Source organism: Mastomys coucha, unplaced genomic scaffold (assembly GCF_008632895.1).
Source record: "Mastomys coucha isolate ucsf_1 unplaced genomic scaffold, UCSF_Mcou_1 pScaffold23, whole genome shotgun sequence".
Taxonomy (NCBI): Eukaryota; Metazoa; Chordata; class Mammalia; order Rodentia; family Muridae; genus Mastomys; species Mastomys coucha.
This window is the reverse complement of record NW_022196906.1, coordinates 53264058-53281582: the sequence shown is the minus strand read 5'-3', so window position 1 is coordinate 53281582 and position 17525 is coordinate 53264058. Positions and strand designations below refer to the sequence as shown.

Here is a 17525-nt window from a genome sequence, read left to right as displayed (position 1 = left end):
ACAAAACAAACAAAAAGACTTTATATATTTATGTTCATTTAAGAAAATACTAGTAGTGATGTATTGTTCTGAAGTATATTGTTCTGAAGTATACAGTTAATATGTTTGGAGTTATTTAAAATTTATATTGAGAAAAATGCATTTTCACTATTGCTATAGATGAGCATCTACATAAGACTGTTAAATTGATTGTTGTTTTATATCAAACAACTTTTATAATACTCATTTTTATTGTTATAATATTTTATAAATTTTAAAGAATATGACAAAAAGTACCCTATCAATATATACTACATTTATGAATATGTACATCCAAAAAAATCAATAAGCTTAAAAATAGAAACTGGCACACCACAGACATTCAAAATGATTGAGTATCACTGGGCAGTGGTGGCGCACGCCTTTAATCCCAGCACTTAGGAGGCAAAGGCAGGCGGATTTCTGAGTTCCAGGCCAGCCTGGTCTACAGAGTGAGTTCCAGAATAGCCAAGGCTATACAGAGAAACCTTGTCTCAAAAAAAAAAAAAAAAAAGAAAGAAAAGAAAAGAAAAGGTTGGGTGTCAAACAGTGCATTGTGGTACTCATCTGTAATCCTAGCACTCAGGAGACTGAAGCAGGGATCATGTTCAGACCTGCCTCAGTTCCACAGTGATGCCCTAGAAGTTACTTCACAATCATTACATCTATAATAAGATCTGATGCCCGCTTCTGGTGTGTCTGAAGATAGCTCCAGTGTACTCATATACATATAATAAATAAATCATTTTTAAAAAAAAAGAATGCTAAATATTGGATGTGTTATTATATATATTTGATACCATTTTTAAATCAAAATCACAGCTTCCAAATGTGATTGTGTTTTAGTTTGGTTGGAGCCTGCTGTTATACTCAGGAGATATTAAACTATTGAATTCAGATATTCAGAAATTGAAATAGATGTGAGCTATTTCAGAGTAATCTGTCACAGTGACTTGCAGCCATCGCTCAGATAATTCAGAAACAATGTGTGGTAGATAAACCCATACCTATGCAGTTCTAATTATGTACTTATAATGGGAATAATAAAGTAAATTTTGTAGAATGCTAGTAATTGGTGAAACTAGAAGGAGAGAATACAATGTTCATTATATTATTCTTTGTTCTTTTCTTTGGACTTGATGTTTTACAGATAAAAAGAGAAAACAAAAGATAAATTATAGCTCATCAATCCAACTGCATATCCAGTTGGTCATGATTTGAAAGAAAAAAAAAAGACTTTTATAGCCTTTTAAATCTACATGTAAGCCAAATTTTAACTGCACTTAAATAGGTTGGCCTACTGACTACAGTGCCATAAGAATGAGGTTTCTTAACATGGGGTTTAAGGCAGCACTGTGAAGTAAGGAAAATCCCAGGTCTTAGGCCTACTAAAAGGAATAGCTTGATCAAGTAAACCACATAGAAGCTCATCTGTAAACTACACGTACATGAAGTGGACACACCAGTAAACTCCTGTGAGCTGTAAGGACTGAGGACCTGCCACATAGTAGCTTGCAACAAACCCTCGCTTTGAGGGTGGGGATGACGCAGTCACATGTTACGTTGAATGTCTCAATGGCTAAGTTACTTCTTAAAATGGACATGTTTTCAGAATAGCTGGGCCCTACCTCAGACCTCTACAGCTCAATCTTGGACTTGAAGCCCATATCATTTTCCTAGGCACAAGTTAGGACAGTGAGCAAGGCATGTTCGATTCAGTAGGTCTTTATTTCAGTGTGTGGTCACCAGATGACAGGGAATTGAAAAGTCTTGATGAGAAGATTAGGTAAGAAGGGCTAGAATTAGCATCTAGTAGTAGAGAGCAAACTAGTTAGTTCTGCTTGAGTTTCCTTTGCCATCTGTCATCACATGAAGGGAGTATAGATGAGCCATCAACTGTTAGATGCTCTTTTGTTAAGTTCCAGTATGTTAAGAACTTTGATTATGCCGGGCGGTGGTGACGCACACATGTAACTGTTTCACCAACAAACCTAAGCTCTTCACACCTAAATGCATGCTGTCTGACACATTGATGCATTGGGAATCCAGATAATTCACTTATTGCAGCTTTCCTTGTTGAAATGCTTTTCTCATCTTGAGAATTACCTTTTAAACCACTTTAGGAAGTCCACAGGAAAACCAAACCTGCTGTGTCTGTCTTCTTGCCTTGGCCCATATTGTCACTAGCTACTTCTGGTCACTTGCCACATTTATTGCACTTGGTTCCAGAAAATGTGTGGCTCTTCCCACAGTGGGTCCTCAGAATATGTTTTAAGTTTAAAGTCTAGGGCAGTGTTCTCAACCTTCCTAATGCTATGACACTCTAGTACAGTTCCTCATATTGTAGTGACCCCCAACCATAAAATTATTTCATTGCTACTTTATAACTATAATTCTGCTGCTTTTACAAATTGTGATGTGAATATCTGATGTGACCCCCTGTGAATGGGTTGTTCGACCTCCAGTGGAGTTGCAACCTGAAGGTTGAGAACTGCTGGTCTAGAAGTTCAAAGCTATTTATATTCCTGAACTAAGTATCTGATTTCCAGAATTATAACCTGATTTGAGTAAGGGTGGATGCTCATATGAACCAAGTATGGCTACACTTCATCCCCTGGAGGTATCAACATAAGACATTGTTAGCTGGGTTGAGACCTTCTGGTCACATTAGTATTAACATGGTGGGTGATATATGGATGGTTGAATTGTTTCCTTTTTCTTTTAACCTGTCTAGTTCCCAGTGCAGCTCCTCAGAATCTGTCCCTCGAAGTGAGAAATTCAAAGGTAAGGCTTTACTTCTGTTCACTCTACCTCAGAGGAGTGTAGAGAGTCAGACATTCTTTGGGCAAACATCAGAACAGTGAATGCCAGTGTTCATTTGCTTTGAAAAATACTAACATGAACTTAGGATGTAACTGAAAACACCTAAAATCAAACAGGAAAAATAAGACAACATAGATATAAAAAAGCTGGGCTAAGAACTCACTTCTTTACTGTTTCTTCCTTTTCTCTGATGCCAAAACCTCTTTAGCTTTCTATTAAAATTTTTTCTATGTTTACATAAATATGATATTTTAGATCTTAACCGTACAAAATCATTCAAAGAAAGTAGGTTGCTTATGATGACATGATGCCTGTATAAACCAAAGATAGATGGGTGCAGATTTGAATATCTGTTCACAACATTCCTCCTGGTTCAGGTCCATGTATATCAGCTATGTATGCCTTTCAGATCCCCCCTGGGCAACATAAGTAAAGAAGTCTTATCAAAAGGTACTATAGGGTGGTACATCAGGAAACATTCACTTCTGTTTCATTTCAGGGTTTTTTCGTTTGTTTTTGTTTTGTTTTGTTTTTTTGACAGGGCTTTACTATATGTATATATACATATACCAACTGGCCTGAAACTTATTGTATAGCCCAGGCCAGTCTCAAACTTGTAAACCTGCAGTTTCTATCTTCCAAGAAATGGGATTACAGACATTCCATCCACCACTCCTGTCCACAGAAATTATTTAATTACAGCTAATTTACATTCAAGAAAGGAAATAGTTCTTACACCTAGCAGTAGTTTATTTCCTCATCTATATGCTTCTGACCTTATATTTTCCTTCTAAAAGCATAAGGGCTTTTTGGTATTTTCTCTTGTAACATAGCTCTCAAGCATGATATTTTTATAGATGACAATATCATGTCACATGCTTTGTAGAGTATACTGCTTTAATAGTCTCCTCTGTCAGGGATTTGAGGTTTTTAAATTAAAGTTTTGTTTGTTTGTTGTGCTAGTGTTTTGTTTTGTTTTGTTTTGAGTCAGGGTTTCACTATGTAGCTCTCTAGCTGGCCATAAACTCACTATGTAGATCAGGCTAGCCTCAAAGTCATAGCGACCAGCCTCTGTCCCCCAAGTGCTGAGATTAATGATGTACATCACCACATCCAGTAAGTTAGAATTATTTTTGACTATTAAGTAAGTAACTTGGTGAGGCTTCAAGTACCAAGTGCTCTATATGGTCATTCTCCTCTTTCTGCAGTGAAATTGGGTTTTATAGCATGTGCGTCAGGAGCAACCCTTTGACATATTCAGTCTTTTCCTTGCACTACCTTTCCTCAGAGTATAGTGATCCACTGGCAGCCCCCTTCCTCAGCCACACAAAATGGGCAGATTACTGGCTACAAGATTCGATATCGAAAGGCCTCCCGAAAAAGTGATGTCACTGAGACCTTAGTAACTGGGACACAGCTGTCTCAGCTGATTGAAGGTAAGCTGCTTTGCATATAGGCAGTGGCTAAAAGGTGGTTCTTTCATAGATTTGAAATTATACTAGTCTAAAACTGCTCTAAACAGTTGTTTTATATAAACAAATTAAAAATAGTTCACAAAAAATTGTAATTTTTGATACAAATTAATGGAAAATGGTGGATTTCTCCATTGCTGAGGAGTTGAATTGTGTTTGATTTTTAGTTCCTTTTCATTTTCTTCACATTTTTGGAGTTTATAACACTTTGTAATCTGAAAATGTAAAATAGATTACACTCAACCAAATTGGTAACAAAATTTAAAACATGCCAAACTCATGTGAACTGCAGGATATTTGAATAGCTGCAATGTTATAATTACATTTGCTGCTATGGACAATGTAAAGTTTTAGAAAACTCTATCAGAAATGGTTCTTTTGTATAGTTTTCTTTTTCTGTATAACAAACAAGATATATTTTATCAGATGGACACAAATATATATCTAATAAAAATATAGATTACTAAGAATACTTCCTTATACAACTATGAGAAATGGCTAAGCAAGGCCAGGATTCTTTTAGAGGAGAATCTTGAAAAGCAGCAAATGTAAACGAGGATAAAGTCTAGGCATTGTTTTTGTTTTTGTTTTTGTTTTCTCAAAATCATGAATTTACTATAGTACAAATAAGGAAACCTTAAAATTGAAATATAAAGATTACAACATTGACCAAAGAATTTCTTTACTACACAAAATATGACCCAGCAGTAAAAAGCAAACTACTTTTCCTTTTCCAGTAAAACAAATGGTATGGGTTTGATAATAAAATAATTTTGAATATAGCCCAACTAAATTTACCTATCACTCAGTCAGAAAGCAGGATCCATTGTGCTCAGACCACAGCTAAGTACCTGCTGAATTAAGCATTATCCAAAATCTCTATAGATGAAAGGATAGCTATTGTCTGGAAACATGTCCCAGGATCCAGAGAATGAAAATCTGTAATCTGCATGAACTAACATTGAATATGCAATGTGAACAAAAACAGATTCTTGGAGGCTTGAAGAATTAACTTGACGCTTGCTAATGGAACATGCGGTATGGATTACTAAGAGTCTGTGTCAGACATCGAATTATATGGTAATCTATAGCTGGACAAAATGGTTGTTGTAGAACTTAACATGCATTACTATATCTTTATGTCTGCTATGTGCCTTAGTTTTGCTTTTTAAACCGTCAGTTATTTAGAGGGGAGAGGAACTCGGCCTTTTTGTACTTACATCTCTTTTGCCTGATCTTTCATATATTCTTAGCCTTCTAGAAGGCATGAAATGATAACTAGATAATTGGATTCTTTCAGATCCTTATTGAGCCATGTTTGTTTTTATTTTAAGGTTTTGTCCATTTACAATTACAAATACATGCAGTATTCTCTTGCACTTTCTGACAAGTTGGTATTGGATAATGGGCCTAGAGAGATGGCTCAGTGACTAAGCACTGACTATTCTTCTAGAGGACCTGGATTTGAGTCTCAACTGCCACATAGAGTCTAAGTACAGTCTCAGGGAATCCAACATCCTCCTTGGCCTCTGAGGGCACCAGGCATATACATGGTGCACATACATACAGGCAAAGCAACCTATACATATGAGATAATAAATAAAAGGAAATTTTTTAATGGGGGGGAAGGTAAATTGACATTGATCCAGTATTTGTTCCTCTCTCTGTCCTTGCTCTTTGTGGGCAAACAGATTTAGGATGGCACCTACAGGGTAGAGCCTTCTGTCTCTTCTTACAATACGCCAGGATTGGTTACCTTAGCAACAGCATACCTTGCATCCCAGCCTAGTTACTTACATTTTCAATATCTCTGTCTTTATTGGTGTTTCTGTACCATACTACTGTCCAAAGATCCCAGTTAGTTGGATATAGAGAGGGTATTCATAACCCTAATGGTGACTATCTTGTATTTAAGTGCTCTAAAAATGTACATGTGAGTAGATACATAACTGGTCATATTAACTGTTATCCTGCTTTGTAGATGGACTTCTATTTGTGAATCTTTGTTGCTTTTCCATCAGTAAATCATACACTTTATTAAAGCTGGTAGTAAATAGTTACATAATAGAAAAGTTCAGGTTTTCTTCTTTTACTATAAATACACTTGTTCAACTGGTTATTGAAAAATAGATTTCTAGGCCATATTTGATGTTGAAATTATTTCAGCTGTGGTTATAACAGGTCTCAAAGAACAGAGGTAACCTGATAGGAGTTACATCTTTACATTCTTTTCTGGGTTTTGGTGTCTTCTGAAACCAGCTGATTTTGTTCCTTTGTAACAACTCTTTCATTATCTTTGGTCATGGTTTTCTTTTTGACAAAATTGACAGGATTGCATTAAATAATCCCAAAGGTGCCTCCATGCTCTTAGACAAAGAAGCTCTTACCTTCTGGGGACGATTAGGCTTTGCTGTTTTACCCTAGCTGGTGTGGGGACTGAGAATTACCCAGCGTTGTACTTGCTTGTTCTTTGCTTTGTTAAGCTGTGAACTGAGTTGGTTAGGTGAGATGTTTCCTTTTATAGGAGATTACTAATTTTTTTGTTTTCCAAAGCTCTTGTTTCAGCTTCTCTCTTACTGTTTGATTCTCAGGTCTTGATCGGGGGACAGAATATAACTTCCGAGTTGCTGCTCTCACAGTCAATGGTACAGGTCCAGCAACTGATTGGCTGTCTGCTGAAACTTTTGAAAGCGACCTAGATGGTAAGATTCAACAGTAAGCAGGAATGACTCATGATAGATAGTAACTATCCCCAGTGAGTCAAATGGAAAGCCATTGAGTTTTGCTTGTCTGTGAATGTTGGAGTGCGTGGCTGCTATTGTTCTGTGAAGCAGCAAAGTTCCTAAAGGGGTCAATGTTTTCCAGACATTGTGAAGAAGTATCAAAGGAAACTGGCTCAGAACAATAAAAATGGACAGGGATTTGAAGTTGAGTTTTTTTACTGAGGCCAATAAGTAAATAGATAACCTAAAATGTAAGCCTGAGCCACATCAATGTGTACCTATATTTCATTTGCAGCTTCCATTTTCCTGAGTCATGGAGACCTTGTGCTTTTTCTCACCTGTTTGTAGTTCCAGATGGTTATGTGTAGTTAGTTCCTTTAACAGCATGGTGCCAGATTTAGGGAGACCAGACCAGAAACCTATATCCCTATTCTGAGTTTCAACTAAGGTAGCAATTTATGTCTTGCGAAATATACATGAAAGATGTATTAAACTGTTACCTTTTAAAATCTGTTAGTCATCTAACAACTGGCTTTGCTGCCAGCTTTTCTGGATCTTTAATTATCTAGGGAAATAATTGGTATCGTTGTTGTAATATGATGTTTGATTAACCTGTTCCAAACAGGTTTCTAGTTTGTTGATGATTTATGTTTCTCATTAAACCTGCAGAGATTAGGGAATGGGATGAACAACTGGGTTTTATTTTCTTAGGAAAAAAACAAAATCATAGACAATATTGCACTGTAGCTATAGATTCTCTTGGCCCAAAAAGGGGTTATGGGGAATTTGGTTAAAGGCCAAATATTTTGACAGGAGCTAAACAAAGGATTCACAAAGGATAAGGATACATCCTACAGAACATGCATCTCATTTTTTTCTACTTTCCTTCTCAGAAACTCGTGTTCCTGAAGTGCCCAGCTCTCTTCATGTCCGTCCGCTTGTCACTAGCATTGTAGTGAGCTGGACTCCTCCAGAGAACCAGAACATTGTGGTCCGAGGTTATGCCATCGGTTATGGCATTGGCAGCCCTCATGCCCAGACCATCAAAGTGGACTATAAACAACGTTATTACACCATCGAAAACTTGGGTATGCTTGCTAGGGAGAAGGGATAACCATGCGTGTGATTTCTCTCATTTTAAATTTTATTATAGTATAATTTTATTTTCACAGAAAAATCGTAATATTTGTGGAAAGAATTTTGCTGTATTCTTCTTAGAGTCTTCACCCAGATTATGCAGGATTCACTTTTCTACAGTTCCTTTATCCTTTTCTGTTTTCCTGTATGTACATTCCCTCTGAAACACAGAAGTCAGTTGCAGACATGAGAACTCTCACTAGTCACTAACATGAACATGAAATTCTACTAAAATTGTTCTAAGTAGCCTGCGTGTTGAAATAAAGACATTAAAATTGAGATAGAATTTTCATATTTGACACTTTTCTTACTATTGTCCTTTATGACAAAAGAAAAATGGTGTTTTCGGGTTCAGGATCAGTGCTGAGTGGAGTTATCATGCCTCATTAGCCTTTGATTTAGAACCAGTTCTGTGGTTTGTTTCTTTGTCTGGTTCTTTTTCCCCCTCCTGATCTTGATGAATGACATTTAAAAATGCATACACAGGCCATTTATGTTCTTCAAGTTAGGTGCGTCCAGCATTTCCACATTACATCTGGGTTTACACATTTTGTGGGGGAATGCCATAGTGTTGGGTTTTTGTCAGCACCTAATATTAGACACACAGAATAGTATCCAGTGCTCATTGTCACTTTCCTTTGTAATATCTATTTCATTAAGAGGATACCTGGATTTTTGCAAATACTGGGTTTCCCATCAAACTTACCTGCAAGTTTTAGGATATATATAGTAGGTTGTTACCAGTCACACTTTAGGAAGATTCCATTAGGCTCTTTTATTACACAAATTGAAAAACTAATTCTATAATTTATTTTTAAAAGCAAATAACAACTTTTGAAAAAGAAAAAAATGGAAAATGCATACCACTTGACTTGATGATAACTTAGTAATAAGTTAAAATCATGGAGTCTCAGTGGTACTGGTGCAAAGGTAGAGGTTGTACATTAATGAGATGATCAGTACTTAATATAGTCAGTTCCTTTTTAACAAAAGTAATGAAATGATTCAGTACAGAAGGATATCTTCGTAACCAAGGACATGGGAATAATTGAATGTCTGTATGGAAGGGGAAAAAAGAACAGCCAAAGAACAAAATGCCACAAACAACCACAGAACTTGTAAAATTGACAAAGTGAAGTCAGTGAAAAGGCTCAGTGGATAAAGTACCAGCTGACAAACTGAGTCCAGTGCCCTAGGACCCACAGGCAAACTAGAACTAACTTCTGTGAGCCATACTCTAAACTGGTGGTGTGTGTGTGTGCGCGCATGTGTGTGGTGTGCATGGTGTGTATGTGGGGTATGTGTGTGTGTGTGTATCTGCTCACTACCTGTGTGCACTGGTGTGTGTGAGGTGTGTGTGTGTGTGTATCTGCTTACTACCTGTGTGCAGTGTCCATTGATCAGAAAAGGCATTGGATGCCCTGGAATTGATGTTAGAGGAAGTTAAAGACAGGTGTAAGCTGCCATGTGGCTGTTGAGAATCTAACCTGAGTCCTCTAGAAGAGTAGCCAGTGTTGTTAACTTCTGATCTATCTCTTCACGCAGTCCTTAATCAAAAACTTAAACTTCTGTTCTTGAAAAGACATCAATAAAAATAAAAAGGCAAGTCACAGATACAAAGAAAATATCTGCTATCCAAATTTCTGCCAGTTTGATCCTAGAATATGTAAAAATTCTTACAACTTAGTAAAAAGAAAACCCAGTCAAAATGAGCAAAAAATTTGGATAGACACTATGCAGGCTAAAGAAGACCTGTGAGCAGACAATAAAGGTGTATGGTAGTATATGAAGAAGATTTACAGATGGAAAGTGAGCATGTTAAAAGATACTTAGTACTACTAATTGTCAAGAAAATTGCAAATGTAAAACCTCAATGAAATACCACTGTATGTCTTGTAGAATTCTCACATTTGCTGTTAAAAATGCTGATAGTACAGCTTTGTAAAATGGAGGTTTATGTATAAAGTTAGCCATACAGCTTAGCAATCTAACACTTAAATGCTTAACCAAGAGAAATGAAAGCATGTGCCCACTTAAAGGCTTGAAATAAATTTATGATAGCCTTGAGAGGCAAATATTGTAAATTTCTATCAATTAGTTAATAGTAAATTGCACTCTATCTTTGTCTTAGAAACTGAGTAATTAAAATTGATAGAATTGGCTATCAGTACACACAGCAGAAGAAATGAGTCTAAGAAATATGCTGAGCAAAAGCCAAACACAAAATAATATATACTTTTACTGTATTTTTAAGATATTAAAAGTATGCAAAACTTAGCTACAAAGACAAATTTATAATCAATGGTTGCATTCTCAGTATTAGAAATTGATGTTTAAGAGCATAGCTACTAACCAGGCAGTGGTGGTGCTTGCCTTTAATCCCAGCACTTGGGAGGCAGAGGCAGGCAGATTTCTGAGTTCGAGGCCAGCCTGGTCTACAGAGTGAGTTCCAGGACGGCCAGGGCTACACAGAGAAACCCTGTCTCGAAACAAACAACAAAAAAAAAAGAGCATAGCTACTTAGAAATGTCCTAATTTCTCTATTTAGGGATTAATTACATGAATATATTAATTTGTCAAAACTTACTATCCCTTTAAATACATTTATTTTATGCTAATTATATCTTATAGTTAATTTTAAAAGCAAAAAGTTAGAAATACTAATTTCTTTAAAATGAATTATGGACCAACAAGATGACATCTTTTGTTGTTGTTGTTGTTGTTGTTTTTTTTTTTTTAATCTAGGCACTTTTTTTTTTAAAGATTTATTTTATTTATTTTATGTGTATGAGTACACTGTAGCTGTACAGATGGTCATGAATCATCATGTGTGTGGCTGCTGTTGAACTTCTGCCGGCCTGCTCACTCCGGCCCCGCTGGCTCCGGCGTAATTCACTGTAGCTATCTTCAGATGCACCAGAAGAGGGCGTCAGATCTCATTACGGGTGGTTGTGAGCCACCATGTGGTTGCTGGGATCCGAACTCAGGACCTTCGGAAGAGCAGTCAGTGCTCTTACCCGCTGAGCCATCTCACCAGCCCTGTTGTTTGTTTTTTGTTTGTTTTTCAAGACAGGGTTTCTCTGTGTAGCCCTGGCTGTCCTGAAACTCATTCTGTAGACCAGGCTGGTCTCGAACTCAGAAATCTGCCTGCCTCTGCCTCCCAAGTGCTGGGATTAAAGGCATGTGCCACCACCACTGTGGCATGTACATGACTACTCACATATGCACATAAACAAACAGATAAGTAAATGTAACTTTTAAAGTTAAAATAATAATATAATGAATTGATTTCTGTGGCGATAGCTACCTTTCCAAATTGGATTTTCATTGTTAATATTTCTCTGAAAGACTTTTCTCTTAATTCATAATCTCCTCTGATGAATTTTTTATTCAAACCATTGCTTTGTAGACATCTTTCCTAAGAACAGCTTTAAGTGCCTAACAAATGAGTTCCCAGATCTTTTATGGAAGAAAATAAGCAATAGTTTATAAATGTAGTTAAAAACAAAATATACTTTCTGTTTTTCCTTCCAAAGAGAGACAGGTCGGCTGAGCCCAGGCAGCTTCTCCACATGAGTAGTCTTACAAGCAATTGTTAGATAACAAAACCAAAGCTTCTCAGTGGATAAAAACATCCCTGTGATGACCAGCCTCCTACTGTCTCCCTTATGAAACTTCTGAAATAAAAGCCCTTTGCATTTCAGTCAGGACTTAGTCTTTGACCTCCTGGAACTTTCAGTCTAGGGGAGAACCAAAGTAAAACATGAGAAACAAAGAAGTGAGTTAAAGTGAAGTATGTTCAGAGTTAAAAAGCTGAACAAGGCACACAGAACAGCCCACGAAGAAATACAGCTGGGCTTGAAAGATATAACCAGAATAGCATTTGAGGCAGAGTGTGAGAAGGAACACAGTCTGCTCAAGGGAATAAGCAGTAGACTATTAGAAAAAACTCAGGAGTCCGTCCTGAGCGTTAAGAGTGGCATGGGAGGAAAGATTTGAGATATCCCAGAGCAAGTGCCAAACTATTAGGAAAAAGGTATGTTTGTTGAGAAATAGTGAAAACAAAATTTGTTCAGCATAAAGTAAAATGTATTTATTAGCCTGACTTAATATAAGATTCATGGAATATGAAGTGAAAGAAGCAAGTCGAAGCTGAAAATGTTTATGAATTATTGATTCATCAAACGTAAACTCTCCTGAGCTTGAAGGATCCTCTAAAGCAGTGGTTCTCAACCTTCCTAATGCTGCCGCTCTTTAATACCGTTCCTCATGTAGTAATCGCCAGTCATAAAATTATCTTTTATAACTGTAATTTTGCTACTGTTATGAATTGATATATAAATATCTTCTGATATGTAACCCTGTGGAGGTTGAGGTCCACAAGTTGAGATCTACTGCCCTAGAAAGATTGTTCTCTTAGTCTCCTTGCAGAATTACCTGTAGGCCATCAAATCCTGGGTCATGCCTTGTCTAACCAAGAAGTCGACTGCTGTGCGTTAGGACATTCTTCACTCTCAGTTTATCTCCTGCTTCTCTACCTTAGCTGTGAGGTCAGGGATGGAAGGGGGTTGATTTTCAAGCTGCACCTGAAGGTGTACATCATACCTTAACCCTTAGTATCCTCTAGGAGAGGAAGAATAGTCCAGCTCCACTCTGAAGACTAAACCAAGAAATTGAGGGAGCCAATTTTTGGTAGTAGATGTACCTCTTTTCATATCCCAAAATAAGCAGTCCCATTAATAACTTTTCTGCAATTAGATAGACACTTTTGCATCTTTTTAGTCCTGTAGAGAGCATTAAAAAGTTGTTTTGACTTCTTTCCCTAGATCCAAGCTCTCATTACGTGATCACCTTGAAAGCATTTAACAATGTTGGCGAAGGCATCCCCCTTTATGAGAGCGCTGTGACCAGACCTCACACAGGTAGGGCATCTGTCTGTCTTGGTCACCTGTACTTTTCTCAACTGCTTATGTAGAGTATGGCTCAGGGGTCTCCCTGGTGGGTGTTCATGAACAAAGATCATGGCTACTTGGAGTACATTCTTGGAATGAGTGATAGGCTAGCTTTCTAAAGGCTATCACATAGCCATTTTGTATAGCTATATATACTTTAATATGTTAGAATCTAGAATGCGTAGTTTTTGAGAGAATTATTTTCAGTATTCATCATGTAAGAAGTGTACACATGAAGACTATTGCATTAGTGTAGCAGATATCATAAACAAGGACCGTCAGGTCAGATTTTTAGTTATATATAAAACAAGTTACTATCGCTGTATGAGGAAACCTTTAAAACCTGAACTTGTAAAATAATGGGTGTGTATTTAGAAAACCTAGCCAGGAGTTGGAGAAACTCAGAGGTCTTTCTTCACTACAGTTCCACTGTGGTCCTCAGTGATTTTGTTTTCTTTTTCTTTACTCACTCTGGCCTCTGTTTTGCAATAAAAAGTGTGTCTGCTGCATAGAACACAGCCCACATGTACATTCTTCATCAAATAAGTACTGTGATCTCTAAAATTTGTCAGTTCTGTGCCACTTGAATCTGTAGTGATCATGGCATTTACTGTACCTAATGAAGGCTTATTCACTACCTTATTCTGACTCCTAGAGAAAGTACAGCAAACAGTGCCTCATGGTATCAGTTCACCTCTTAAGGCAGAGGAGTCTCTTCATTAAGAAATGGCTATGAGCCATTTCTCTACTGCCTCTGCACTTAAGATACCAGCAAGTATGAATTGGCTTAACCATGGACATTCATCTTTGAGAGATGAAACATCACATGTCCGATGATGGACAGTAGTAGTAACTCATGTCTCAAAATGCAGCATATTTATTAAAATGTCAAACAGTCCATGAGCTTTATGTTGCTTTTTCAGAAATTATACTCTGGATTTTAAAAGCAGTTTTGGGTTTTTTGTGATCCTTTTTCTGACAGCAGGTCACATTTTCAAGGAATTTGAAAAAATTCAAGCATGAGTGTTAATATGATCACTCAATTACTGTTTTTCTATGCTTAGAGTATTGTTGACAATATGGTTAAGTACTAATTTGTTTAATATTTTCCTACAGTTTTTCCTTTAAAGAGAACACATTAGAAGTATTCTTCTGAATGAATGAGGGCTATCTATTAACTTTGGATTTTCTTTCTTTTTCTCCATTTCTCATCTTTCATTCCATTATACGCCCCTGCATTCCCTTTTATTTTTGTTTATGTTAAAATGCCACTTCCCTTTCTTAATTACTTTTTGCCCAGACACTTCTGAAGTTGATTTATTTGTTATTAATGCTCCATACACTCCAGTGCCAGATCCCACTCCCATGATGCCACCGGTGGGAGTTCAGGCTTCCATTCTGAGTCACGACACCATAAGGGTTACCTGGGCAGACAACTCCCTGCCCAAACACCAGAAGATTACAGACTCGCGCTACTACACAGTCCGGTGGAAGACCAACATCCCAGCAAACACCAAGTACAAGGTACTGAACATTTGCCTCGAGAGCAAAAAGCTAACCAGGGGAGTTTTCTTGTTTTAAAGTTCTTTGATTCATACTTTTCCAGAATGCAAATGCAACAACATTAAGCTATTTGGTTACTGGTTTAAAGCCAAATACGCTATATGAGTTCTCTGTGATGGTGACCAAAGGTAGAAGGTCAAGCACGTGGAGTATGACAGCTCACGGAGCTACCTTTGAATTAGGTATGTATAATGCAAATCCATGTCACATGAATTTCTTCTCTGTAAAATATGAAAGCCTATGGAATTCACACTATTGTTGTGACACATCTTATCACCTGCTTCCACTGTGCATGGGTAGTACACATATTGCTATCTCTCTGGAACTCAGTGGACAGCCGAATTTCAGTTGTGTTTGCCATTTCAACTATTGTGGCTTTTTGGGTCTCTTTACTAAAACATTAATAAACCACAGAATAGTGTAATGCAAGACAGACTAGGTTTTAGAAATTATAAGAATTCAATCTCTGGTCAGCCATCTACCAATTTGTTCTCATGAGCATGCCAACTAATCCTTTTGAATCTCAGCTTCCTCCATCTTGTTTGGGGTGATAGTCCCCCCATTTCTATTTTAGAAGGTTATTATAAGGCAAAATGAGGAACAGATGGAAAAGCATGTGGGTAGATACAAGATATTATTGTATTAATCCTGCTTACTGGTAAATTGAAATTGAAAACAATGACGTGACCTGCCCTTGACCAAGCAGTTGCCCAATTTTGTGCTTGCCCAGTCTGAACAGTTTACAGGGCAATCCAGGTCTTTCTTGGAAAGCAGCTCTGTAAGATCCTTCACTGGACTAGCCTTTGGTGTTTGTCAGTACACATGAAGGAGACAGGATAACTAAGTAGATGAAGGGAAGAGTAGGCTGCCAGCCTTGAGATCCTGTTTCCCCTGCACTTTGCTGGGGTAAGGCTATGAGCAGCCTTGGGAATCTGTATTCTGGCCTGATGAAAACCAAACTTCCACATTCTGTACAAACCAGTCTTACCCTTCTACGCAGTTGTCTGGGATTTCTCCAGGGAAGGGAATTAGACTGGTGGTTAAGAATACAGTATCAAAAGGGGCAAATAATTATCAGTTTGCTTTCTTTTCCATTTATTTTGTTTGTTTGTTTGTTTGTTTGTTTGGCTTCATGTTGAGACAGGGTCCCACTGTGTAACTCTCACTGGCCTCTCACTCATTGTATAGACCAACATGATATCCAAGTCCCACCTACCTCTGGAGTGCTGGGATTGAAGGCATGTGCCACCACACTCAGCGTTTTCATTTTAAGAATATCTTTTTGCTTTACTTTCAGCTTACTGCCTAATAAGAGAAAGTTTTACTTTCCCTTAGGAGTTTGTTTCACTAGGCTCTTCCATTTTATATTAGAACTCCAATGTTTTAGGAAGCAACGATTTGAAGGAATGCTTGATTTGAGCATTTTCCTACTTATGTATCACATTAGATATTCTCACCTGTGACATAGAAAGCCATTTTCTTTTGTCATCTTTTCTGCTGCATGAACACCTTTTATTTACAGTAACATCAGCATTGGAGGTATGCTTTCAGTGTGAGCTTAAAATGAAAAATACCAAGTCGTAAATTTCTTCTTAGAGAGGATTGAGCTTTTAAAAGCCATGTTTGGGCATGAAGAGCCAACTCGAAGCAAGAGAGAAAACTATTTAACACTTTAAAATGTCTTACCAAATAAGCCAGATCAACTGAGAGGAAGTAATCTGAGACCAGTTATGTAACTGCTCTCAGTTTTGGTGCCTTGACCTACCAACAAGGAACAGTGGCATGTGCCCCTCTAGGTTGTCATAGCCTTAAGGAAATGCACACTGTAAAATGCCAGATGGTAGTGTGTACTTGGAACCAGTGACATTTGGTTCTCCTGAGTATATATCCCTGACTCCCAGTCTACAGGCCCATTCTCTGTCCTCATAGTTTTGGTTTTTCTTTGATACTTTATATAGCCTTGCTTTTTATTAGAAATGGTTGGTTATACATAGACTTGCATTATTAAAGCCAGGGGGCTTTGTCTTTTTTCTATGCATTTGCTATTCTTTATCAATGAAAAGAGTTGGAAAATTGAATTATATTGAAATGGATAGTGTTTGTTATTTTGTAGTTCCTACTTCTCCACCTAAGGATGTGACAGTTGTGAGTAAAGAAGGAAAACCTAGAACCATAATAGTGAACTGGCAGCCTCCCTCTGAAGCTAATGGCAAGATCACAGGTAAGGCACCTTAGATTATGCACGGTTCCAGGCAAGTCCTGTGTAGTCAGTACAAGTGGAAATGGGAACCTGGCTTGGTCCCTGTATGGAGTGCAATGAGTCACGTTGGTCCTTGAAATTGAAGCAGGAGAGTACAGTCTGCCCAGAGTAGCATGGAATTGTCTGTTCAGCCAGTGGTTTTACTTAACAGTATATGGTGGGATGGAATATGCTAGATAACCAATTTTTCTATTGCAGCTTGATGGGTATGTTTATTTTCCATAAAGGTGTCCACTCCTCAGGTGACTTGCTTTGAACTTGTGTGTCCGGTTTTTCTGGAAATTATCTAGTCTGTATAGACTGTGCTTTTCTGCTTTTCAAGCCCCACCAAATCCCATTAGGCTTTTAAACCACCACTAACTGCCCAAGGCCTATTGCTTCAGGTTTCTGTGCTCTTACGAGTAAAGTTAGAAGCTTGAATTACCCTAGGCCTACCAAGGAACTCAGGATTCCCCCAGCAACTCCCCTTAGGACTTCAAGAGAAATTTCCCATAGTAGGATACTGGCAGCTGTTTGGAACCTGTGCTGCATTCATTAGGAGTTTGCTAAAGAGCCAGCTACCTTCTGAAATATGAGG

The 17525-nt window shown here is 37.6% G+C and overlaps 1 protein-coding gene across 8 annotated transcripts in view; it reads left to right on the top strand.

Moving 5' to 3' along the window:
• The window catches only part of Neo1 (neogenin 1), a 159428-nt gene that overhangs the window by 113527 nt on the left and 28376 nt on the right, over positions 1-17525 (top strand). For 6 of the 8 annotated variants that reach the window (XM_031344463.1, XM_031344462.1, XM_031344456.1 and 3 more), the window contains exons 12-19: positions 2753-2802; positions 4130-4277; positions 6905-7015; positions 7930-8124; positions 13000-13095; positions 14426-14649; positions 14732-14870; positions 16802-16909. In XM_031344463.1, the coding sequence (XP_031200323.1) occupies positions 2753-2802; positions 4130-4277; positions 6905-7015; positions 7930-8124; positions 13000-13095; positions 14426-14649; positions 14732-14870; positions 16802-16909 (1071 nt within the window). The remainder of the gene's footprint in view (positions 1-2752; positions 2803-4129; positions 4278-6904; positions 7016-7929; positions 8125-12999; positions 13096-14425; positions 14650-14731; positions 14871-16801; positions 16910-17525) is intronic. The other 2 variants (XM_031344458.1, XM_031344460.1) reach the window with 1 other exon arrangement.